Source organism: Typopeltis vanoorti, chromosome 3 (assembly GCF_054136105.1).
Source record: "Typopeltis vanoorti isolate ZY-2024b chromosome 3, IOZ_Tvanoo_1.0, whole genome shotgun sequence".
NCBI lineage: Eukaryota > Metazoa > Arthropoda > Arachnida > Uropygi > Thelyphonidae > Typopeltis > Typopeltis vanoorti.
This window is the reverse complement of record NC_143551.1, coordinates 123,137,619-123,165,527: the sequence shown is the minus strand read 5'-3', so window position 1 is coordinate 123,165,527 and position 27,909 is coordinate 123,137,619. Positions and strand designations below refer to the sequence as shown.

At 35.9% G+C, this 27,909-nt stretch overlaps 1 protein-coding gene across 2 annotated transcripts in view; it reads left to right on the top strand.

Moving 5' to 3' along the window:
* Positions 1-27,909, top strand: part of LOC150108533 (ELAV-like protein 2) — a 192,983-nt gene that overhangs the window by 78,224 nt on the left and 86,850 nt on the right. For both annotated transcript variants that reach the window (XM_090415961.1, XM_090415959.1), the window contains exon 2: positions 8,455-8,673. In XM_090415961.1, coding sequence (XP_090272087.1) covers positions 8,463-8,673 — 211 coding nt within the window. In that variant the 5' untranslated portion in view covers positions 8,455-8,462. The remainder of the gene's footprint in view (positions 1-8,454; positions 8,674-27,909) is intronic.

Genomic DNA, 27,909 nt, shown 5'->3' with positions numbered 1-27,909 from the left:
AATACTGTATTATTAAACCACTACATGCATCTAAAAGTGAGAAAAAAAAGTTATTATATATACCACGAAATTCGCTATACGACGGTGATTACGAACCTGATGTCGTATGACCAGGGTATGCCTGTGTAAGATGAAGCTAAGCAAAAACTTCTGATCAATTTTATTTGGATTGTAATAAGGGTATACATGCTAAAAGTCACTTCTCTGCTATTATATGGTTAAGCTGTGTTAACTACAAATCAGTCAAAACCACATATCACATAACAAGACCTCGGCAATTATTACACATAAATGCAAGTCATAGAAAGCTACCAAGAGTTTCTGTATTTAAAATATCTTAAGACCATTTGAAAACAGAGACCTTGCAAACGACAGTATCTAAAAAGGGCCTTCGGGCACATACTACAGAGATTTTTGTAGGGGTACGTAACTACGCACCTTTCTAAATCAGTAATCCATCATCGTATTCCAAGGGTGTGTGTGTGTGTGTGTGTGTGTGTGTGTGTGTGTGTGTGTGTGTTTAGAAAGCAATATAAAGCTTTAATTACTCAACACAGTGCATATATAAATATTTTGCGTGATAATACTTAAACGCTGTTGTGAAATTATTATCATTATTGTTATTAGCTTACTTCTGGATGCTATTGTGCTAATGTAATATTCCTAAGCAATTGCAATATACACTGCTTGGAAAGATGTCAACGTAAACCCTCATGGCCAATGTGCATCTTGCCATGTAACGAGTCATCTGTTTGTAATCAGTATACATTGGAGAAATATGATGCTCCCAAGTCAGTGCAACTCTGTCCGGGTGAAATGGCTGCGAGAAGGGAACTGATGGAGTTTGAAAGAGGCGTTGTGATAGGATGCCATGTTGCAAGTCTATCTGTGACCATCCCAGGTCAACAATCAATGATACCATATAGAGATAGAAACGCAGGGATTCAAATGAAAGAGCAACCATCAGTGAACGAACCCACCACACTCACGAAACGTGACCGTAGTGTGTTAACGAAGAATAATATATAAAACTGCAATTTGTCGGTTGACACGCCGAATGCGGAGTTCTAGGCATTGACTGGAATACGAATCCGCACAAAAATATTCAGAACCAAGATCCACAACATGGGTTTTCATGGTAGGACCGCAATATGCAAGCCCGACATTACTCGAACCAATATGCACCATCGTCTTCAGTGGTGTAAAGACATGTACAGTGGGATGTGGAAGTTAGAAAGCTGTGTTGTGGAGCGATGAGTCATGCTACCCTCTGTCAAGAAGATGGACGGGGTTTTGGGTGTGGCAGATGCCCAGTGAACGTCTCTTACCAGAGTGCGTAACCCCAACCAAGAAATTCAGAGGTGATAGTGGTGGTGTAATAGTATGGTCCTGTTTTCCTGGTTTGGCCTCGGACCCTGTTTGTGGTGCTACGAACATTGAACTTCCAAAGATATCTGAACATCCTGGACAATTCTTCCTACTTTGTGGCGTTTCTACAGAACTAACCATTGTATTTTTCAGCCAAATAATGCACTCTGTCATCAGGATGTTGCTGTAACTGAATGTTTTGTGGATATGAACGTCACGACACTTGACTGGCCTCCATAGAGCTCTGATCTCAATCCTCTTGGCACATGTTGGATGAATTGGATTGCCGGGTGAGGTCAAGGGACGTCCTCCCCCACAACAGTTCTGGATCTCATTACATGCTTACAGGAAGAATGGTTCAAAATTTCCATTGATCGCTAAAGTACGCTTGTGGAAAATATGCCTCGTATGATACTGCAGTCATCTCAGTGTAAGGAGATCCTACATCTTATTAAGGTGAGCATCATGGCTGTTTTGTTCCTCACACTATGGTGTCTGTGGACTTCTTTCCAAGCAGAGTATTTGTTCATGGTTCTATTTCCAATTTCGAGGTTAAATCTAAAATGTATTATGAAGATAAACATCTCTAAACTATTATTACGGAAGAACTATACTGCAAATGATATTATTATATCGTTATTGCAAGATGTTCAATATTTCTAAATATCTAGAAGCTCGATAAAGGTTAGTAATTCGATGATGCATAATATTACATCACATCCAAAACCAGTATTATAAAAAGGAAAAAAATTCATTTAACTACAGCATTTTAATCTAGTATTGTGAAGACAATACTATAGTACAATACAATATCAGCTAAATTGGATACCTTTTAACAAATTGAAAAAAAATCGTGTCTTGTATTGGTAAAATAAAACCTGATAATAGCGCCAAAGCGTTTAACCGATCTGTCATCCGGATGATGGTATACAGATCAGAGACATGGCTAATAACCAAACAAATACTGGTTAGATCGATAAAAATTCAGCATAAAATAGATATATATATATTTTTTTTATTGTGAACATAACAATCTTATATACAGGATTAACCGGTTTTTGGTTCTCTGCAGTCAGACAGAGAGGTTACATGCTCATACTCTTGTTGAGATATGTTACATCGAAGTCACTTATAAGGCTAATTACATTTTTTTTAAAATAAATTAAAGCCATTAAGAGTTATTTTAACATGATACTGTATAAGAACATAAATGTGGAAGAACATAGAAGTTACTATTGCACAATATTATCTATTAACATGAGAGTGCCAGCTGATTAATTTTCGCACTGTTAAGCACAACAATCCTTCTTTTCCCCCCCTTTCTTTGGGAGGGGAAGGTGTCACTTCTATGCTGGAAAGTGGATTATAATGCAGTCGCCCTGCTCAGCCAGGAGTTGATTCCGTGGATTCCATTCTTGGTGGAAAAGATCTAAGGTGTTGTTTTGCCTATGGTGGTGATTCTCGTGTAGGATCCGACTTCTCACCTTTTGTTGGAAGGCTGCAGTGAGTTGGTCAGTTGCCTCTCTGTGTGAAGTTGCTGTGCTGTCTGGTCTTGTATGTCTGAGGTAGAAGTGTATATTACCGCTTTTGCGGTGATGAAAAGGTAATTGCAGAATGAATGGTTATTTGACTCCACATGGACGAGATTGAAATATTCCTCTTCTGTATGAAGATTACCACAGGTAAGAGCTGCCGTTTCCCGAGTCAAACTGATTAATTTAGTGTTGACTGGGCATTCCAAGTAGATATGCCGGACCGTTCCTAATTGGTAGCAGAAGAGGCAGTTATCTGAGACATTTGAGTTAAATTTTCGTAATATAGTAGGAGTAGGTAATATATTATGCCACATTCTCCACTGAATATCTGCGTCAGGTTTGATGGCTCTTGTGCGATATGGTAGATCCCATTGAAATAGTGTTTGATCAGATGATGCAGGATTTTTCAACAAAGTGCTTTGGTTCGACTGTTGTGTTAGTGTGCTGTAGATCTTGTTGGTGTTGCTGGGTGTAAGTTTCTCCCATGAGTTATTGGTTTTTATCAGAAAGATAGGCGCCAAAACTTCTGAGTTTGGAGGGCTAAGCCCCACTTCTGTTATGCTTTCAGGCATAGCGGCTTGAAAAGCGGCCTTTACGGTGTCTATCTGCTCAGATTCATTCCCATATTCCAGGTTTTCGAGCGAATTCGGAAAGCGCCAGGTGAGGCTTGGAGAAAGAATGTCACTCAAGATCCTCACGTTTCGCCAGCTCTATGGAGGAAAGAAAAATTCTTTCTGAGTGATCGGGCTTCTTACCATCGTGTTGTGAAAGATGAGTTCCATGAGGATTTCAGGTAGGGATGCTGTCTTCACTGTGTGCTGGAGGTTTAGCTTCTTCCATCGTCGAAGGGCATCTTTGTAGAAGTTTGTTAAATTTACAGGCACTTGAGCTGTTGTCATTCTTAAGGTGGTGGAGAGAGAGAGAGACATCTAGTGGCAGAAGTGAAAATATACTCAGTGGTGCATTTGTGTGATATTTCCTGTTGTAGGGCATTTATGAGAAATCGAGCGCGGAACGTTGTTATCCTGTTGTCAATGGAGACCAACTTTTGTCCTCCATCTTTGAGAGAAGTACATAGCTGGGAGTAGGAAAGCCAGTTTGTTTTATTACATATGAATCGATATATGGTTGACTTTATTTGTTTGATGAATTGCACTGGTGGCGTAAGAATCTTTAGTGTATGCCAAAGGACACTGGTGGCTATTTGGTTAACGATTATTGTTCTCCCTCTTGTGGAGGCAGAGGCTCGTATTGCTGCCCACTTTCCTAGAACTTGCTTGAAACGCTTGTTTAGTGTTTCCCAGTTCTTATCCACATAAGAGGGTGTGTTTCCTAGGTAAATCCTCAGGTATTTGTTTCCCTCTGTGGACCAGGTACCAGACATTGGGGAATCGGTTCTGTTTTTCCATTTGCCACACCACAGTCCTATGGTTTTATGTGTGTTTAGTTTGGCTCCTGAGGCTGCCTGATATTGTTGGTATGCCATTTGTATGTTATGAAAGTCCTCTTCTTTGCCGGCTATGATTGTAACATCATCAGCATATGCTGTCAGGGTTATGGTTTGGTAGGGAAGTTTAGGGCGGCATGCTTTGAGCAGCATGCTGAGTCTACACAAAAAGGGTTCGATGGCAATTGTGTAAAGAGGACCGGAGAGTGGACAGCCTTGTTTAATACCTCTGCTGTATGGTGCAGTTATGGTAAGCCTGTTGTTTATTTTCATGCAAAACTGTGCCTTGGCATACAACATTTTAATAGAGTGAACGATGCCTGAGCCAAAGCCAAATGCTTTCAAGCAGTTGAAGAGGTAAAGGTGTTCAACGCGGTCGAAAGCTTTTTCTTGGTCTAGTGTTACAAGACCCATTGTTTCACTGTTGTTGTTCGCTATGCTTATGAGATCCCTAATGAGGTGTAAGTTTTCGTGGATAGATCTTCCAGGGATGGAATAGCTCTGATGCCTATTTATTATTTCGCTCAGAGCGGGTTTAAGTTTGTTGGCAATGGCTTTGGATATAATTTTGCAGTCGGTGTTTGTGATAGAGATGGGTCTCCAGTTTCCTAGTTTCGTCGTGTCTCCTTTCTTTGGAATGAGTTTGATAACTGATGTTGTCATATTGAGTGGAAAGCCATTGGTATTCGCTTCGACAAATACTCTGTAGAGGATAGGTCCAAGCTTTTCCCAGAAGGACTGATAAAATTCAGTGGTGAGCCCGTCTATGCCAGGAGATTTATCTTTAGGTAAGGAGGTGCAGGCAGTTTTCAGATCGTGTAACGTGATGGGGAGTTCTGTGTTACTCCTTGTTGTTGGTGAGAGTCTTTTCACATCGGAGAGAATTATATTCGTGGCCTCCATAGATGTTGGGTTGGCTTGGTACAAATTTTTGTAGTACTGCAAGGTATATAAGAGGATTTCGTCATGATTTTTTATGATGTTTCCATTATCTGTTTTAATAGCAGATATAGTGGTGCACTCTTGTTGGCGTTTTTCTAGTGAAAAGAAATACTTTGTAGGGGCATCTGCGAAGTTAATATGCTTGCGTCGTGCTCTTATTAGTGCTCCTCTTGCAGAGTGCTCTAGGTGTGAGCGTATGGTGGCTTCTAAGGACTGGTATTCCTCAGATTCTGGATGATGCAGTTGCTGTTGTTGTTGTAAATTTTTAAGGGCTGAATGCTTATTCAAATTTCTTCGGTGACTATATTTTTGGGTGAATACCTTAACTTTGGATTTAAAAAGTGACCACCACTCGGAAATTGATTGTGAAGTAGGTATATCTCTGATGAGAGTTTCGATATAGATTTTAGAGGTTCTGAGATATTCTGTATCCTTTAGTAGGCTGTTGTTAAATATCCAGTATGCTCCTCCTCTGTATCTGGTGTGTCCAGGAAAGCAAATGTTAAGAAGGATGGAATCATGGTCTGATGCATGAGATGGATGGTATGTGACTCTCCTGATGTAGGGTATTGTGTGCATCGATGTGTAGTATCTGTCGAGCCGTGCCTGGTATAGGACACTGGTAGGACCACCTTTGGCTCTCCAGGAGAACATTTTCTCATGTGGGTGCAAGTGTCTGAAGGTGTCAGTCAGCTCGAAGTCATTTATTACATCCTGGAGAAGCTGAGCTAGTGAGTGTCGATGTTCTTGGCATTGCTGTCTGTCCATTGCAGGATCCAGAGTGCAGTTGAAATCCCCTGCCAGTATGATGTGGTAGATAGATAGATAGATAGCGAGAGAGAGAGAGAGAGAGAGAGAGAGAGAGAGAGAGAGAGAGAGAGAGAGAGAGAGAGAGTTATGCTAAACCTCAGACTATATATATATATATACATACACACACACACACACACACACACATACCAACAGATATCCTCATGCACAATCTCATCATTATCCGTCCTAAAAGCGTGACATCATTTCTACATTTGGTAAACCTCTTCGCTCCTTCCTCAGTGAAGAAGAAGAGATCGCCAAACAACTAAAGATTCTTCTTACCATCTTTCTGAAGAATGGTTATCGTAACAGACTATTAGTAAGCTGCTATTTAATTCCTCCTGATCACTGTATTTAATACAGTAATGATGCAAAAGGCTTCATATCTCTACCGTATATCAGCTCTGTTTCACCAAGGTTAGATAAAATTCTCAAGAAATTTAAAATCCGAACTTCTTTTACTCCTCTATTCAAACTCTATTCATACTCGGAAACCTAAACCGAAACATGACAACCAAAAGTATTCTGAAGTTTACCGTCATTGGTGTGACTGCAATTTGTCCTGTTCTGGTCAGACGGAGGTGAGTTGCGTATGGAAGAACATATGAGTGACATCGCGTATAGAAGGACTAAAACCAGCGCACAATCTAATCACCAGATGCTACGATGAGCTGGAGAGAATAATTGTGGAATCAAAAGAAAGTGTCCTCACTCCGGTCGATCTTAATACTAACCTTAGTTATAATCTATCTGATTCACTCTTCAGCTATTCTGCTTTGGCGTAAACAAGATCATGCTAGCATGAACGTGTCAAACAGTACTATGGCATCCAGAATGGCTTCAAATGCAAGTTAATTTATAGCTATTGTTCTCTTGTAATGTATATTTTGATATTTCTCTTTTCATGTTATGCACCTGATGAAGTAATCTAAGAAGATGAAATTAGTTGTGCGCTTAAACAAGAAATAGTATTTTAATATCAAATTATTGATATTATTATTATGAATCTTCATCAGAAATTACTGCACTCAGCATTTTGCACTGAAGAATAAATATGATAATAATGTTTTAATTGTAAATACGATAATAAGAAGCTCTGTTATTTTAAAATTATTATTGTTATTTAAAACTCTTTTCGATATCAAATGAATTAGGACCTAACCGATAATAAGTACAACTTTGACAATAACTAACGATTTTTTAAAAAAAAAAGTAGCAAAACTCATCACCGTTGCTTTGATGTCTTTGTTGATGTGATCTCTCAATGAGTTATGCTGTGATCCGTGCATCAACAGTTGGAAAGAGCAGAATAATTGTTGAAAATATCAATTTAAAAGACTTTACTTATTAGAAATCAAAATTATTAAAAGAAATATATTATTGCAACACCTCATAGTGACCTGTATTATTTTATTTGCTAAATCATAACTTTATGTATGTGATCTGTAAGTATGCGTACTGGAATTTTTATCCTTTTACGCCCTCTCGTTTTAAGATTTTTTTATTGAAGCAGTTGAAAATTTAGGAAATATTTTTCATACATAAGAAATCCAAATGAACTTTGAATTTAGAGTAGTTAGCAGTACAAAACAGCGAAGGTTCAGACGTTCCAGAGTTTCAAAGATTTTGACTTATGACACATTTCCTCGATCATTTATTTCTTTCGCTAAATGAGAAGTTCTTGTAATAGGTAATCGTTGTCTATGCAGTATATAGAATAATAGAGATTATCATCAACAGTTTTCGATCAGTAGAATATATAACTAATAAAATAATAATTCAAGGCAGCAGAAGCATTCGCACTGATAAACTAAACAAGCTTTTAAAAACGTTTTCAATTTATCGAAATCCGAACTTATCTCGGATGTATATAACTCAGAGGACAAAATAATGCGGTTTGTTTGGAAAGACATTGGTTTGAAATCTTTTGAAATCTTGCGGAGATCTTTTATAATGCCTTTTTCATCTGGCGAGGAGTATCCATAAAGTTAGCAGAGTTTTTCTCACGGGAAATCTTATTTTCAAAAAAAACCAGGCAAACCGACCAAAAGAACACGCACTCTACTTAACATAACATAATCAATCTCCTGCATGCAAACTCCCCCCCCAAGAAAATCAGTATAACGTATATTATCAAAAGACTACGTCAAATGGAAAAATGAATGCACAAAACGAAAAGAAATTCTGCTATCGTTTACTAATACATTATAAACTAATTATCTCTTCCTCAGATACACGCATTTATTGAGTCAAAGAGAAAGTGAAAAAATGTTTAAGTATTTCAATATCATGTAGTAATTAGGCATTTAACAGTCGCTCTGTGTTAAAGCATTATTAAATATTTTCTAGGTTCCTCGATGAATGGCATGGACGGGCCGTCGAGTGTGCAGCCTCAACAAAACGGCACCCTCCACAATGCGGTTCAAACAGGCACGAACCCAGAGGACAGTAAGACCAATCTTATCGTTAACTACCTGCCGCAGACAATGACCCAAGAGGAAATTCGTAGCCTATTCTCCAGCATAGGGGATGTTGAGTCTTGTAAACTTATCAGAGATAAAGTGACAGGTAAGTAACAAAATAACCTAATTCTACAACGGCTACTACTACGAATTACTTATGTTTCATTTCAGTTTTTAAATTTAGAACCTTACAATATCAGTAAAAACTATAAAAAAAACTATTCTAAAGCTTAAGATAATATATGACGTAATTGTTAAATTAGACTGAGTGCTCTCCTGTGCGGTTGCTATGTTCAATAGTCTATTTGGCATAGTTTATTCACTGCCAAACCATGATATAAATGGTTCTTATATAAATGATATAAGAACCATTCCGAGTTTCGCAATCAGTATCTTAAACCCAGAGGTTCATGCTATTCTTCTGATTCTGATTATTAGAGTTCTCAGCAAGCTCTTATTTTAATAAACGACTTCGTCCTCAATGATGAGATAAACAGAAAGAGGTGGTGAATACATGATAAAGCAACAATGGCTGTACTTATAAGTGCACAAGCTTTGTACATGGCTTCTTTATGTATTTTACCTGTCTTCATTAGCCCTAGTCCTTAGTACTATAATAAAGACAGAGAATCTCTCTCTCTCTCTCTCTCTCTCTCTCTCTCTCTCTCTCTCTCTCTCTCTCTCTCTCTCTCTCTCTCTCTCTCAAATTCTGGGATGAATGGAATATTGAAATCTCTTCTTTATCGAATTCCTTTACGAATTATCTCTTCTTTATAAATTGATGAATATACTCGGCTCATTACATTTTGTATTCGTTTCTGTGAATTTTTGATGTCACGCAAATCGCGGGAATTTATGAGAGCTGTCATAATTCTTTTCAATCATTATTCTAATTAGAGATTAAGTCCTTAATTGATTCTTTTTATCCTATTACATTGCGCAGATAGTCTTGCTACAACAGAAAAGTATTAACAACGTAAAAACTGGCTGTAATAAGATAACACATTATATCAAATGTTTCTAACTATTTCAGATATAGTCAAAATCTCCTTTAGACATTTGATATTTCTTTCAAAAACAAAAAAATCTCCATAATATAAAAAAATATTCTTAATATAGTTAGGTTTTCTACTACTATGAAGACACTGTTTAGATTGAGAACAGTAATGAATTTAATTACATTTATTTTAATCAGAATTCCTCGTTTCAGTTAACGAAGTATGTAAGCTTCAGAAAATGGAAACAGCAAATGATAACAATTTACGTATAGCTGACATGGAATAAATGAAAATAAGGTAGTTATAGCTCATAGATTAATAGTAGCGGACAACAGAATGTAGAGTGAATTATCACGAAAAACAAGGAAGTAACTTAAATGGATGTTAAGTGACCTAATATGGGAACACATTACGTAAGAAGGAACGAGAAAGTTGTGAATTTATTTCCATTTCAGTTTTTTTTTTCGTTTTAAATATGAGAACACTTCCTCTATAATCCCAAATGACAACTAATGTAGCTTAATGTTAGACACACTGTAATATACTTAATAACTTGTCGAATAGCGTAGTTATATAAATAATTAATTAGGTACTAACTAAAATACTGTACTAGGTATTAGGTATACTTAGGTGTACCTAAATGCAGCGATATCTATTTCCTTATCATTCATATAAGCGAAGTTATATTCACTTAACATCCATTTAAGTTACTTCCAAAGTTATTTCCAAAATGGAATTCAAAGAAGACTGTTTCATTTTAATGTGTTTTAAAGAATCTTTCATAAAGTTGTTATCACTCCGTTACATCAAATAAAGAAATTTCATTTATTACGTTGCAGTGTTTACGATCATGAAACATAAACTTTTTATGTAAGGAATAAAACTGTTTACTGGCGATAATGCCTGCAAAAGTCGACATTTTTGTCATACACTTACATGGAAAGAATGTCTTTTAAATTTCTTATTTTCAAAATAAGAAAAAAATGCTGTTTTTAATTTGTGAATATGCAATTTCTGCTACATCTCCACAGTCACATTTCAGAAAAAATAATTTCAAAGTGAAGCAATAATAACAGCAGCTTTAGTATCTTCATATCGTAATGAATCCGTTATCAAAAATGATTTCAATTGCAAATCGACAAATAGTTCCATCAGAATCAACTGAGGTTCCATGTTTAAATCTGATATATATTTTCAAGTCCGTGCGTAGCATCGTAGAACTGCACTAATCATAAAACAAATAATAAAAGGCATGTTCAAATACTGAAAGTAGCCAAACTAATCAATATTCTAAAATAAACAAAGAATAACATTATGTTCAGCTGGCATATACCCTAAAGCATGAAAACAAACCGATATACAGCAATTACAAAAAAAAAAAAAGATACAAATGTCTAAAATCAAATTATCGAACTATTGCTCTCATCTCGATGTTGTCTCAAGGTGAGAGAAGGTCGTCATCATCATCAGCCAACGTTTTCAATACCTGGAGAACTATTCAGCAACCATCAATATGGATTCCAGCAGAAATCCTTGCCTACATTCATTTATGGATAAGTGCCATGGAAAGATTTAGAGAAACCTGTGCTGTCGACATTTCCAAGGCATTTAAAAGGGTGTCTCACATAGAGAGCTTCTCATAAATGCTAATTTATGGACTGCTTTCCTTTCCACCCCTTATAATGGGTTTTCAGTTTTTTTCTCTCGGGATGTTCACTGCGTCTAATGATGGAAAGTGTTCTCTCCTTAGATTTTCTGCAGATGTTATTTCATCACAACTTCTTCCTATATATTTCACATCAAACTCTGTCCACAGTTTTGATGATGACAGCACTCCCCATTCTTCCTGTTCATATGACAAATCCTGTAGCGCTCAATGAACTTAAGCTTCAAGATCATCTACAATCAATGCCCTAAACTCCGATCTCCATAATATTCTTCAGTGGGATGATGAAGACGACCTAGTCACCTTCAATGCTTCCATATCACAATTCCTCAGATATCTCCCAGGCACATGACAGGATTTGTTATGATGCCTATCGAAAAGGTAGACGCTGTCGATTCGTTCTAACTTCTTTCTTTTGCAAGTTGCTTAGCAGTTTATTTTCTGGTCGCATACAATATGTAAGTGATGGTCAGTGACTCTTTATTTCAAACTTTGCAAAATTTCGGACTTCTTCAGTTCTTCTATCTACTTGCTTTGTATGTCAGTAGTCATATTCATTTGATCTTCCTATTTTATCTCTAAAATTTTATTATCCGTAGTCCAGATATTTAAACAAAGGAATTTTTTTCTTGACATTAATGCCCAGAACAACTGGCTTTCTTTTCCATCTCCACTAATCAAGACAATATAAGATAAAATAGCTGTTGATGTATTTATATAAGCTACAATATAATAAATATCATTCATTTATCCAAGAGAATGCCAAATAAATTGTCATTCTAGCCACTTCTTCAATTAAATTGAGTTACCAGGTGGCGATTGTTATCTAGGTAACTCATACCAAAACTTCCCACAAGTTTCCTCTCCGGGATTGGTAATTTCTCCATCTCATGTCTTTTGGCATTCATAATTTGCCAAATGAGATGATCGTTCTTTTTTCATGGTTAGACTGCTATGTTTGCTTTCCTGCTACAAATATTTGCTCTTATCAAGTTAGAGATAATTGTTTTCGTTAGATGAGAGCCTTTATGTTTTATTACTTTCAAATCCAACAACTATCCAAATAATATGCAGAATTTGTTTCTATGGTCTGTTCTGTTACACTCCGTTTTGTCACAAGTACATCAAGGCAGTCATATGAAAGATAAAAAAGATTTTACTTATCACAAGTGGCTTGAAAAAATCTTTCTCAGCCTAAAATAATTTGCAACAACAACAAAAAAGTTCACAATCCAAATATGACTTCAAAAGGCCCAAATAAGAAATTACACATGAGAGCTGTTCCTTCAAATTCACTGCGAAACTTCTCTCTCTCTCTCTATTTCATTATCAATTCATTGTCCTCACCTCCTCAATGTTTTCTAAAATAATAATAATGGAGGAAGGCATTAATAGTATCAATTATTCACCATCTGGATTCCCGTCATTTAATCACAGAAAGCAGTCCTTTATTTCAAACCCGAACGATATACTCTGGAAATGTCAAGAGCAACTACACTTGTTTCCTCAAACTTTTCTATTGTATTTATCGGGAAGCAAGTCATTTCTTTACTCTAAATCCAATCTGCGACCAGCCTCCCGATAAATACAATAGAAAAGTTTGAGGAAACAAGTGTAGTTGCTCTTGACATTTCCAGAGTATATCGTTCGGGTTTGGAATAAAGGACTGCTTAACAAACTAACTATGGTCTACTTTTCCAGCCTTTGCAGCTGGTGGACTAATTTCCTCTTTGGTCGTTCACCAAATATCATGGTGGACAGACTCCTCTCTTGAGATTTCTCTGCTAATAGAAGGACATACCAATCCTTCTATTCCTATTACTAACATTCCATAGTTCAAATATCAGCGGATATTTAGTAAAATCGCAAGAATGATATATTTTCGTTTTACTTGGTAATACCTAGATTCAAATCCTTTAAGAGGAAAGGGAGTTAATAGGCTTTAAGGGGGGGGGGGATGATAGGATATTATCCTCATCGGTTGGAGTGAACTTTTCATGTTCTATTTCTGTTTTACACTAGGTCATTTACTGATGCTGAACTTGCACCCCTCATACCTCCTTTTTGCTCTAAGCTTGTCATAACACGAGCAGAAGCTGCACAACATTCACTCCGTCACACTCCAAACTGCTATCCCAACTGCTTCTCTTTCTCTTCTGTCATTCTGACTACTTCGAGTTTCTGAAAGAGCTTCCTCAAAGAAGGACTACTATAGCCTGCAGCTATTTTTTTAAAAACATACCAGTAAGTTCTCTTTATCTAAATCCCTGCCTACATAAGGAACTAACGTGCTATGAATTCTGCAATCAAGAATATGTAAGACTGCTATGGAAAAAAAAATCTGTCGAATCATCACACTTACTTTTTCTGCTTTCTCGGCTAGTGGACGCCGCATTAGTGAGTCTGAAGTGTTTCGTGTAGATGGTTATTTTTATCTTCTTGCCAACTTATCTTCTGTAATTTGTGTAAACTTTGGCAATTTTCGCATCTCACCTTCTCTCCCTGAGATTGCTGATCGAGTAAACTACCGATAGCGACAAGTAAGGAATGTCATCATTAACTGGATTAAACATCGTTGCCGTCACGTTCGGTAATCACCGGTGTTTACGAAGGTCTCTACTATTATCTTAAAGGGCGTTTCGTTTCTTTTCTTTCTTTCTTTTTATTTTGAGGCTAATAGTTATAACGTCATCGGAAAAATTAATTGTTTTGCTGTCCTTTAAAAGTACTACTTCTATGGTGGCACAAAGAGAAATGTGACAGAGAAATATAAACCTATCATTTCGAAGAGTACGAAGAGAAGGAATAATTCAAAAATCTGCAGCCCTTTTAAAGATATATTTTATTTTGTTAGTTTGCAAACGTATGTTTATCGATCAGCAGTTACGAGTTTAGTAAATATGTATAGCTTTAAGTTATATTTTAGTTTTGAATTTTTTTTAGTTATTTAATTTTAGTTATTCCTTTAATGTAGTTCAGTTAATATATAAATATAGTTATTATATTTACCTGCTTTTTAATATGTAAATATAATTATTATATTTACCTGCACTTCAAGATTAATCTTATCCACGAAAGGCTAGGAAAGCTGTAGTAAATTAGTGCGTGGGTGGGATTAGGGTTATATAATCTGGTGGCCCTGATCTATAGAATAAACAACTAACTATATTTTCATGGTACATTTTCAGAACTAAAACGCCATTTCAGGTCTTAAGTAAACAGGGTAACGGTCTGACATCTGTCGACAAAAATTCATCTGCCATTTAAGGATTTACGTAGTATCTGTAGCATAGTGGGATTTCAACCCACCGCCTGTCAGTTGAAGAGCAGATCGCTTACTTCCATGTGTTAAGAATTTTATTCATATATTCCTAACATGCATATATGTATCCTTATTATTATTATTATTATTATTATTATTTTATGCGAGTAGAAATCTGTAAAAAGTCAGAGACTCAGAGAGAGAGAGAGAGAGCCCTTGTAAGTGTAATTCCTTCTACCTGTCAAGCCTCTCTTTGAAAATATTCATCAAAGACTAGTCTCGCTCCCAATGTCCATTAGCAGCTTATTCCATTCACTCATAACGCGCCACGAAAGGAACCTGGGCCTCACATTTTTCCTGACCACACCCTAATTCATCTACCAAGGACGTTCTCAAGGTTCTTCCACACCTGACATGAGCTGCAAAATTCTGCTATCTCATATTACAAGAACCCCTTTCTATGGGTTATTTTTGCATGTTTCTATCAATTCTCGTTACCTTTTATTTATCAAGTCATGAAGGCTATGCTCCTACAGTCTATTTTCATATTCAATGTTCCACATGCTAGATATAATTTTAGGGTGCCAGACATTTTCCACTGCTTACTCCTCTCCATGGAACCCAGGTGAGCATATCTGAGCTCATTAGTATTTGAGATTTGTCTTATCAAACTGTAAAGTGGGAGCGTGAACTTCCTTATTCCTAAGTTAGTGCTATTTTCAATAATGCAGTTATCCAATGATTCCTATAGAGAATCGAATCTCCCTCCTCTCTCTTGGCAATGTAAACCTGAACATTAACGCGCTGCCTACCATTACCCTCTCGGGGTCTTTAACTTCATCAACCACTTGTAAAATTCCCATTAATATAACACTCAGTTGCAATATATATATATATATCTTAAGTCCAAAATGCATACTTACCTCTGCATTCGGCAACATTAAACTGATATTCATTAATATTTTCCCATAAAATCAGTCTGAAAGTCAGTCTGCGATGCTTCAGTATCAGATATCACTCGACCCAACTTTGCCCCCATCCACATATAATTGATATTTCCATCCATTCCCAATGTCATTAATACGCAAGCACAAACCTATTTTGCATTTGAGTGTGTATAACAAGCTCATGTGTGAAATTCTGTGAAATGCCTTCGCAAAATCTAGACGAATCATAGTATTTTCAGTGGTTTACAACACTTTAATATCGAATGTATTTAATGAGGCTAGCCTGCTATAATACTATAATCATTCTTCCTTTTATTCATCACAAAGTAAATGAAAAATTCTCTGGGATATCCCTAAGACCCATCAGCTGACTTCTTTTCATAGCTGTCACTCGTTTGGCCGGTTCTTTTTACTTTTCATATGACTTCTCGTCACATTTTGCAGGATATGTATTTTTCTCTTTATGTAGCTCATGTTTTAAAATTTATTCATTCTAAAATGTATTTAATTTTTATTCATTCATTCACTCCCCTGCGATTAATTCTCTTGACACTGGAAATGTAATCAGTTACAGATTATTTCAAACACCTTTAGCTGTTCCCCTGCACTACTAGCTTCCCTACATTCCATGTAGTTTCTAATAATATGGCTTAGCTGCAAACTGCCTTCGCAGTTTATCATAATCGCCTACCTTATAGACTGACATATATCGCCATTTAAACACAATTTCTACTTACTTTGCTACTGTCCAAGTTAAAACGCAATCATCTGTTTCACCAATTGGAGGAAAAACAACTGCCTCATTTACAGCAAAACTCTTAGACATCATTACCAGATAAAGCATTCTTAAAGCACGAGTCCAGTCCATAACGTACTACTTAATTAATTCCCTTCCATCTGTCATTCTTTCCTCTTCCCTACAGTCTGTATTACCATAGTTGACACCCATAATGAGAATAATTCTTGTATCCATAAGTTTAATTTGCCCGTGCAACTTCGAGTTCTCTTCAGTTGACTCTGGTCTATAGCAGCACCCAACTATGTCTTGCAAACTTTTACTTCGCACTAAGTAGCCTTACTCTCACTGTTAATTTCACTGTTAATCCCGGTCTTTAATCTAGTTGGCTATATTTCATCTGTCAGCAATATTCTATTCCCTTTTTATTTCGCCTATTTTTCTGAATGCGCTGTATTCATTAAATTCTATCTCTGCAACATATCCTCTTCTGTAAATGGGGTCTCAGTAATGCCAATAATTTTTGTTCATTTCTCTTTACTAATACTAAGAATTGCTTTCATTTATTCTTGATGTTTCTGTAATTAGTTAACATGTACGATAGTTATGATAATCATCATAAACGTGAAAATTCAATCAACTCTTCAAACTAAACCCATTCCAAATAAGTAACTGGAGTTAATTCTTGAACTAAGTTCCTATTTTCACAGAATGGTTGCTATCACTTTTTCCTGTTTGGCAAAACTAGATAAATATGATCTATAATATTAGATCATGTTTGATTTATCCCCATATATTCACTACTAAATTTCACTCATAATTGGATAGCCTTTAAAATCTTATTTCAGAAATAATAATTTATTAATCACAAACCTAGTTCGTGTAAAAGTATAATCTTCCGTCTTCCATTCCACTTTGCCGTTCTATAAATGTGATATTAGAAAGTTATCCTACGTCAACTGTCATATTATGCACAATTAATGGTGAATCCCGTGTCATAGAAAGACACATATAGCGTTACATCAATAATTAAGGTGGGGAACCAGAATATCAGAATAATATATAAAATATTAATTGCTGGACACTGTCCGTTTCAAATAGAAAGAAGAAAGTTGGAGACTCCTGTATATTCATTGGTATTCTCTGAACGCTTGATTCAGCTTTGGTGTTTCAATTACTGTGCTACGAAGTATACACAGGAAAGGCTTGTTTGAAGTCCTTGCCAAAAAATATAATTTATCCCCTTAAAATACACTTTCTTGTTTGTGGACATCTTACAGTAGTACCAGTCTTTCCTTCTTCTTCTTCTTCTTCTTCAGACAAAGGACATGGGTACTCTTTCCAAACAATCAATGTAGCATACGGTACTAGCATCGCACCCGTGCTGGTTAGTTTCATTGGCCTTCATTCGCTAACTAGGATTTCCCCTCCCATCACTCTGGAGTATGAACAAGACTAACAGGCATATCAGACAACAAAAGTGAAAAAGATGTTTACAAGTGGCGGAAGATAATGAAAATATAAATATGAAATGAAGGTGTCCTATTTTAGATGTTTGTTGTAACTGTCACTCTAGAAACGGACTGTTCTTTGTGTGTCCAAAGATAGTTCGATCAGTTACTTTTGTAGCACAAACCACAGTAAACATAGATAATGACGATTAGGAAAATGATCGATGAGTTTATCAATTTTAATGTGAGTTCCTTTTCAGGAGATTTTTTTATTTATAATTACTTCACCGAAGTATGGCAGTTTCAGCTTTTTCATTCAGGATACGACAAGACCGTATTTATACATTGACAGATCACACTCAAGAGAATTGAAATATCGTATTTTTGAAAGGAACAATATAAACTACTGTTTATATTGTTCTTTTCAAAAACATACTTAAAATATACCTTTCTTTCTCAGAATGTAGAGACTCATAGTGTGAGCGAGCGTTGCTTGAGATGAACATAATGACCTTGTTTGAAGAGAACTCCTCCCCGATATGGAATACAGAAACTAGTTCATATGGAATGCAGCTTCCCTTTTAAGAAAACTAACTTTACAAGCAATACCAAAGTATTCGAGCATGTTCTAAGAATGTCGCTTACAATTAACTGCAAGCCTTGCCATTAGCGAAGTGGAGAAATTGAGAATTGTTCTACTATGAAGCCCGGCATTGAAGTACGTATTTAATCAAACAGTTTTTGAGGCAAGATAATGCGTAGATCAGACGTATCACTGCTGTGATAGATATTTCACCAACTATATGCGCGTCGATGCGAAGTGTCACACTAATACAGTATATGGAGAGAACTGAAAATATGGAGAAAATTGAAAATATTATTTTAGTAAGTCTCAGTCTTATGTAGGTGAGTCTCAGTGTAAGCCTGGAAGAGAAGACAGATTTGATAATAATATTCTCTTTACACTATCAGAGAAAAAATAAATCTGTTGGAGGTTACTACCAAGGGTGTCAGAATAATATGGAAGCGAACGCACACGAAAATAATTATTTTGTTTGCATAAAGTTATTATTATTAAAAAAAAACATTATCTTGAAATTAATCTGAATATGAGAGTGAATATGGGGACTGGTATTCAATGACTAACAAACATTTTCTCTTAGTTACGGGTTGGGTGGTGGAATTATAGCTGCAAGAAACTAAGGCTATGGGATCAGTTTGGGAGGGAAAAGTCTTCCTTCACAAGGTTCTTCAAAAAAAAAAAAAGTCTTCGAATAGAAATACTTAATTATTCTGGAGAACTTCATCTTGTAGGTCCAGCTAATATCATGCATTTTAATTATGTAATTATTTATTAAATAAATATTTATTCTGTTTTGCGACAAAAGCCTCCTAACACTAACATTATCGCCCCTTTCTCTTTCATCTTCTTTAATGTTGTCGAAACTACATCAAAAGCTAAGTAGAAATTATCGGTGAAGTACTTTTTTCATCATGTGCGTGGATATTATCATGTAATTATAAGTTAAAGATTGACGACCTGTATGTATCTGCTCATCTACGTGCTGTAATTACCTTAATTGCTGTTCTAATACAATCTGTATCTGCATATGCCCGGAAATTATTGACTAATTAAAAAAACATAAAAAATATATTGCAAAACTTTCTACCCCCAAAAAAGCAAAAGTAGAACAAGACTGCAGTATCTTTAAATATATAAAGCAGTAAATAAATATTATTGTACATTAATTCTATGCATGAAATACCACAAATTTGGTATTTAGAATCCTTAAATTTTAAGTCATTACAATTTCCGTTTTCGTCGACTATTTATTGTACCAAAATCAAGCAAAACAAAAATATTAATATATGTTTTGCAGACAGGCTACCCAATTCGAAAATGATTTGTGGTTTCATAAACCTCTCTCTAACTTTTTTATACGCTTGTCGGATTTTTCTAAAAGCACAAATCTCTGATAGCTGTATTTAAATGTCATAACTCTGCTACAAAGACCATAAATATGAAATACGATAAAAATATCGACAATTGAAAATTAAATCTAAATAATTTCAAACTGCATTGACTGCAAAGATTTATAAGTATTCTACCCCGCTAGAGTCATTTCACTCTTGAGTTAAAGAATACTTGATAAAAACATTATATTTTTTCTGCAAAACTGGACAAAACTAATCGAATTGAAACTAACATTTCCTTCTATCTTGATGGAATTTAAAGAAATTTAGGACGGCTATTCAAATTTGTCGACTCATTTCAATCTGATCATTTAAATGGAAAATTATGCAAAACAAGAGTATATTTCGGTACATATATGGAAGACAATTTTAATAAATAATTATAGAAAATCACAATAAAATTGCGATTCGGAAGATTAATCATGTATGTTGATATTATTCGTTATAGAGTTATTCTTGAAAATTGAACTTTAGGAAAAGCAATTTTTCTAACTGATTTTTCCTAATTTTGTCATTAAAATGGTAAAATGGAAACGATTTTCCAAATTTCAATTACCATTTCAAAATTTACCAACAAAAAAGTATCAAAAATGGGGAAATAACATTATCATTCCAAATTGTTTTTCCAATAAAAATGGAATTATAATGACAAAAATATATTTCTTCGTTCATTCTTAAACGTATGGTTTGTTTAATAACAGAAATACTGCACTGAAGTGTGCTGAATAATTTCGAATCGTGTTGAAAATATAATCGACCCATTTACAGTGAAAAAAAATATTATAATTTCAAATTGTTTTTGCTAATGGAAATGAAAAACTCATTTATCAAGTATACGAGAATCTAGAACTAGTAGAATAAAAATTCCTCTCACGTGCTATATACATTAGAATCAGTTCTCAAAGTTATTTACGACAGACGTTACTACGAGGTTGGTCTGAAACGTTCTCAGCCTAACATTAAAAAAACGAATTTATAATTTTAAAAAATTATTTTTATTTTTCAACATAATCTCCCTTAAAACTAATACATTTATTCCAGCGATGCACCAGGGCCATTACATGAGAACCACTACGTCCCTGTAGTAGTTCTCCGTAAGATCTGCAAAATACCCCTCTACAGCTACAATCACCTCTTGATTCTAAGAAAAACGCTGACCAGCGAGGAAGAGTTTTAGTTTTGGAAAGAGATAGAAGTCAGAGGGAGCCAAATCTGAGGAATAGGGTGGATGTTCCAACAATTCACAGTGCAGATCCCTTAATTTTCCCTTTGCCAAAACACCTTTGTAGGCAGGTGCATTGTCCTGATGAAAGATGTTTTTTTCTTCTGCAAACCGGGTTTTTTCTCATGAATTTTTTCGTCTAGTGTGGTTAAAAGATCGGAATAATATTCCCCGGTTATTGTTTTACCCTTTTCAAGATAATTAATAAACAAAATGCCTTTAGCATCCCAAAACACAGATGCCGTGACCTTTCTTTGCTGATGGAACCGACTTTGTCTTCTTTGGCGCTGAACATCCGGCTTCTGTCCACAGTGTTCACTGCTGTTTGGATTCTGGTGTGTAATAGTGAATCCAAGTCTCATCCCTAGTAATAAATCGACGCACAAAATCAGTTTTATTCTTGTTAAAACGCTCCAAGCACTGTTCAGAGATTTTCATGCGAGTGCGTTTTTGATCTGCTGTGAGCAAACATGGCACCCATCTTGCTCAAAGCTTTTTCATTTGCAATTCTTCATGCAAAACATATCCTACACATTCTTTTGAAATGCCTATAGTCTCAGCAATTTCATGCACTTTGACGCACTTTGACTCATCCATTATCGTATCGTGCATTTGATCAATGATCTGGTGTTGTTACACTTTTTGGACGTCCTTCACGTGGATCATCTTCAAAGCTGGTACTGCCACGTTATGGGCACTCTTCTCCTTCGAAAACGAAGGAGAAGAGTGCCTATAAAGTTTCATGAACTTCGAATGAATTTCTTTTGGCGTTAAACCTTCTTTTACAAAGAATTTTATAACCGAACGATACTCAAATTTATCCATTTCAAGGGATACAGACAATACTTTTGCTTCAGACAGCTGCATAAAACAAACTACTTCATAGAATGACTTGTAATTTCACATGGATGCTTATGACAGACGTACCAACTTAGAAAAAAATTTTGTTGATAGTGTTGCCATCTGTGGTTGAGACCGAGAACTTTTCAGACCACTCTATCTGAATTACTTTTGCATACTTTTCGGAATCGAATAAAGCGTTCGATTGAAACTAAATCTGAAATGTCTAGCCAAGTTTTAATAGAGATCTTAAATAACAAATTCTATTTAATTCCAGATAACCGTACGGAATTATATATATCAGCTAGAGTCGTTTTCGCTAATGTTTCCGATAAAAAGCCGCTAATTGAAACTGAAATTCGAAACAAAGATGAACATCTTCCGGTTCTTAAATCTTAAAGTAGACTAAAATCGTGGAGTTACTGCAAAATATAAATGAGACACTTTTTCTTCTTTGTATCCCTCTAAGTGGTCAGATAAAAAAAAACCAAGTAAACTTCGCTTAGCCAGAGACCAGAAAAACTTGCGTATGCGGCCTTTATTAAAAGAACGCATTTCTTATTCTTTATTCATTCTAATTATTCTTGATTATTCTTTTTCAGAGGAATTTCACTTTTCTCACATACTCCATTAAAATATCTGAATTCTTTTTATTAGGATTTTTGTATATTGTTTTTATCACGGTTTGATTTGATCTGTCTGTAGTTATTACAGTTTTAAGAATAAAGTTTTCAAGTACTCGCATTTTTTTCTCATTTTTTCCTCATTTTGAGCAAGCGCGGCACCCATCTTGCGCAAATTTCCAAATGGAAAAGAAAATAGGGTCTCTTTATGTGAGTGCGTTTTTGGTCTGCTGTGAGCAAGCGGCACTCATCTTGCGCAAAGCTTTTTCATTTGCAATTCTTCATGTATTCATTCCTCGCCGACAAATTCCTATTTTCTTTGGATTCAAAAGTGTAATCTGGATTATCTCTTGCATTTTGCATGCTCAGATGATAGGTTCAGTTTTCACTATAGTAATAGAGAAAATGCCTGTCTCAAAATAAAACATTATGATGCTAGCAAGTAGAATTAAAAAAAAAAAGTAATCTCAGTATTTCCAAATAGTTTCCCTTTATTTGTTATAGTGCAATTAAAGACGCAGATGGTATGGACCGCTGTAAAATATTTAGACTCCCTTTTCCATTGAAAAGAAAAGCGTTTTGCTGACACATGTGATTTAAGAATGCTTAAAATATTGTGTGTTTTATTCATGTGTCTGATTCGCTCTTATACTTACTACTACAACCTGTCTGCTGCTTATTTCAAAACATCTGTGTATGTATTGTTTCCTTTGATGCAGTTTATTTTAGCCGATAATAGTTTACGTTTCTATTTTATACGCTAAATGGATCTTGGCGGAAACTACTAAACTGCTTTCTCCAATTTTGAACACCGGCCAACTGATGTTCAACTGACGTCACTGCACAGCATTCGTCCGTGACCCCTACAGCTGTGACAAACTGACGCCTCGCCGACAAATTCCTATTTTCTATTACAGTCACCAGCAAAACACTATCCGGAAAAGTGCAGCATGTAGTAATGCCATTAGATGGATCTCGGTACTGCAACATATGTTCCCTAGGTGTCGTAAAAAAACAGTTCCAGAATCTTGGAATTCAAGATGATGAAAAAACACAACGCTCCATAGTAAATCTGTTTTAAAAATAAGTTACGAGAATCTTATCAAGAAGTTAGTTCTTACATCACTCACTGTCTACAATTAAGTGGGTTTTTTATAATAATTTGTGTTTCACATTCGGGGACTACAAGTTTAATTTCAGTCATTTTGGCAAAGAAAAAAAAGGCAAATGGCAAGATATAAGCAGCAATACCATACTGTGAAACAGGTTTCTGATATTGTTATTGCTGTTCAAGAAAGCGCACATAAGGCTATAACTGCGTGTCTGCCACGTTTGTCTATTTTTTAGATGTAGTAGTTGTGGTTATTTCGAGTTAAGCCATGAGGAACTCGTTGTTCCTCACAATACGTTACACACGCATAGTGGTATAACTGTTGCTATAGTAACGTCCATACGGCTGTGGTTAGTTTTCACTCATTTGATGCTTGTCACAAATACATCTCAAAAAAGTCGTTTCACTGTTCTACGTGGTTCTCATATTAATGTACATGTCCGTGCCAATGTTCTTTCATGATTCTTGACACTAACCGAACTGGTATTAATAGCATTTGAATAGAGAGTTCTTGAGTTTTTATCCTGAATAAGCAAGCAGCGTTATTGTGAAGTTGCCTGAGATAGCACTAATATAACTTACGTTACATTGCTCAATGAATAATACAAATGCGATTCTGTTCTGGATAATCATGTCTGTCGATTATGCATATCCTATAACCGATTTATTTTTTTTAGGAAGTAAAAATAAAAATTTCAAGGAGATAGAAAAATCCTGAAAAATTCTTTGCCTGCGAACAGCTCCCTCACAATATTGTTTGAAAAGGACTTTACTTCAGAGAAGAGATTTAAACAGAAGCGCTTCCAATCAAGTGACGCAGAATTTTTCGAACCACGTCTGTGACCAATTCAGTACGCCAACGAATATGGTTCTAGAAATTACAGGACCAAATGTCAACTAGGAAACCAATTGTATTTTTATTCGTTTGTCTTTGAGGATGTTTCAACAAATCTCAAAAGATTTGAGATTTGTGATTTGATTTGTGATTTGAGATTTCAAATGACGACACTAACATCTATCAGTATAGATAGATGTTAGTGTTGTTGTTATTGTCGTGTGGAGTTTTCCCCAATTTTCTTCATTCGTCCCATAGGACCGGTTGAGATTGTGCCCTTCAATGAGGGACTTTCAAGTATGTATTTTTTTTACCTCCAAATGAGACCGGCTAACACATCTTTAGTCGAAAGAGATCAGATAAAGGTTCCTCGTGTCTTGGACAGGAATTGAACCCAGGTTTTTCTGACCAAAGGGCTTCTGACTGAGCTACGGAGGCTCTAGATGTTAGTAGTATTAGGATATTACGGAGAAAACATCTACTATGTTTGTTGACTGTGTGATTCTTCTGGCCAGTTTGCAGAATAAAAAAAAAACAGAATTTTCTGGAGGAAAAATTGTATGATAAGCAGCTTATCCTCATCTAAAAATCCCTTATGAAGTTTCTTCCCTAAACATTTGAACCCAGGTCTTTCATGACTCATGAAATTAGAAGAGGATAGAAGATGACAAACAAAATGTGAGAAGTCGGATCCTACACGAGGATCATTGCCACAGGCAGAACAATACCTTAGATCTTTTCCACCAACACTGGAATCCACGGAATCAACTTCTGGCTGAGCAGGGCGACTGCATCATAGCTCACTTTCCAGCATAGAAGTGATATCATCCCACACCCCTTTATAAAGAAAGGGAAAAGAAAGATTTTTTTGTGTTTAACAGCAGTGTGAATAATGATCATCTGTTATATTCTCATGTAAATAGATAATATGTCCTGGAAAGATTTTTAATGGGATTATATATTGATCAAGTGCATATAATAAACAACTATGTTATACCAACTAGTTTCACCAACTAAGGCTGTTGTCATCTTCAGGGTACATAACTGATGTAAGGCACTAAAAAGTAAATAACTGTTACAAACTATAATCAACCGATTCCAATTATATTAAACAAAGAACAGAGCGCCTACAATACATGCATGATATCACTTGTTGTTATTTAGGAACGCTCTATAGTTGGCACTATAATTCAGTTCTGGCGAGTTGAAGGATCTGATCAGGGTCTTCCAGATCACGGGCAAGATTAGTCCTTGGTTCCTGTTAAGGTTTTGTATACAGCGGGAAACTGTTGTGGCCTCCTTAAAAATTCGGGAGTGGAAGTCCTCCTCCATGTAAGGAATTGTGCTTCTATCCCACGCTATGGTATGGTTCGTTCTTGAGAAATGAAAAGCTAACCCCAAGGCCAAACTTCAACGAGCCTTGAAATTAGGCAAAAAGAACACATAGGTGACGTCAATAATAACAGAGAAGAAAAATCGGGGTTTCTTTGTTTAATATAATTGGAATCGGTTGATTATAGTTTGTAACAGTTATTTACTTTTTAGTGCCTTACATCAGTTATGTACCCTGAAGATGCCAACAGCCTTAGTTGGTGAAACTAGTTGGTATAACATAGTTGTTTATTATAGGCACTTGATCAATATATAATCCCATTAAAAGTCTTTCCAGTCAAGCTTTTTGGTCAAGAAAATTAAACGTTTTTTAACAGATAATATGTCCTATAGCAACTGTTATGTTCTTATACAGTATCATGTTAAATAACTGTTAATGGCATGAAAAAATGCAATTCACCTTACAGCTGATATTCCTATGTAACATACCTCAACAAACAATGAACATGTAACTTCTCTGCCTGATTGCAGAGACCCAAAAACCGGTTAATCCTGTGCATAAGATTGTTATGTTTAAAAATGTTTTAAATATAACTATATATATATAACTATATATATATATATATATATATATATATATATATATAAAGATAGATAGATATTTTTTTATTGTAAACATAACAATCTTATATACAGGATTAACCGGTTTTTGGTTTTCTCTGCAGTCAGACAGAGAGGTTACATGCTCATACTCTTGTTGAGGTATGTTACATCGAAGTCACTTATAAGGCTAATTACATTTTTTTTTTTTTAAATAAATTAAAGCCATTAAGAGTTATTTTAACATGATAACATAAGATCTTGTTTTAACATAAGAACATAAATGTGGAAGAACATAGAAGTTACTATTGCACAATATTATCTATTAACATGAGAGTGCCAGCTGATTAATTTTCGCACTGTTAAGCACAACAATCCTTCTTTCTTCCCCTTTTCTTTTTTTTTGGGGGGGGGGGGTAAAGGTGTCACTTCTATGCTGGAAAGTGGATTATAATGCAGTCGCCCTGCTCAGCCAGGAGTTGATTCCGTGGATTCCATTCTTGGTGGAAAAGATCTAAGGTGTTGTTTTGCCTATGGTGGTGATGTTCGTGTAGGATCCGACATCTCACCTTTTGTTGGAAGGCTGCAGTGAGTTGGTCAGTTGCCTCTCTCTGTGAAGTTGCTGTGCTGTCTGGTCTTGTATGTCTGAGGAGAAGTTGTATATTACCGCTTTTGCGGTGATGAAAAGGTAATTGCAGAATGAATGGTTATTTGGCTCCACATGGACGAGATTGAAATATTCCTCTTCTGTATGAAGATTACCACAGGTAAGAGCTGCCGTTTCCCGAGTCAAACTGATTAATTTAGTGTTGACTGGGCATTCCAAGTAGACATGCCGGACCGTTCCTAATTGGTAGCAGAAGAGGCAGTTATCTGAGACGTTTGAGTTAAATTTTCGTAATATAGTAGGAGTAGGTAATATATTATGCCACATTCTCCACTGAATATCTGCGTCAGGTTTGATGGCTGTTGTGCGATATGGTAGATCCCATTGAAATAGTGTTTGATCAGATGATGCAGGATTTTCCATCAAAGTGCTTTGGTTTGACTGTTGTGTTAGGGTGCTGTAGATCTTGTTGGTGTTGCTGGGTGTAAGTTTCTCCCATGAGTTATTGGTTTTTATCAGAAAGATAGGCGCCAAAACTTCTGAGTTTGGAGGAATAAGCCCCACTTCTGTTATGCTATCAGGCATAGCGGCTTGAAAAGCGGCCTTTACGGTGTCTATCTGCTCAGACTCATTCCCATATTCCAGGTTTTCGAGCGAATTTGGAAAGCGCCAGGTGAGGCTTGGAGAAAGAATGTCACCCAAGATCCCCACGTTTCGCCAGCTCCATGGAGGAAAGAAAAATTCTTTCTGAGTGATCGGGCTTCTTACCATCGTGTTGTGAAAGATGGGTTCCATGAGGATTTCAGGTAGGGATGCTGTCTTCACTGTGTGCTGGAGGTTTAGCTTCTTCCATCGTCGAAGGGCGTCTTTGTAGAAGTTTGTTAAATTTACAGGCACTTGAGCTGTTGTCATTCTTAAGGTGGTGGAGAGAGAGAGACCTCTAGTGGCAGAAGTGAAAATATACTCAGTGGTGCACTTGTGTGATATTTCCTGTTGTAGGGCATTTATGAGAAATCGAGCGCGGAACGTTGTTATCCTGTTGTCAATGGAGACCAACTTTTGTCCTCCATCTTTGAGAGAAGTACATAGCTGGGAGTAGGAAAGCCAGTTTGTTTTATTCCATATGAATCGATATATG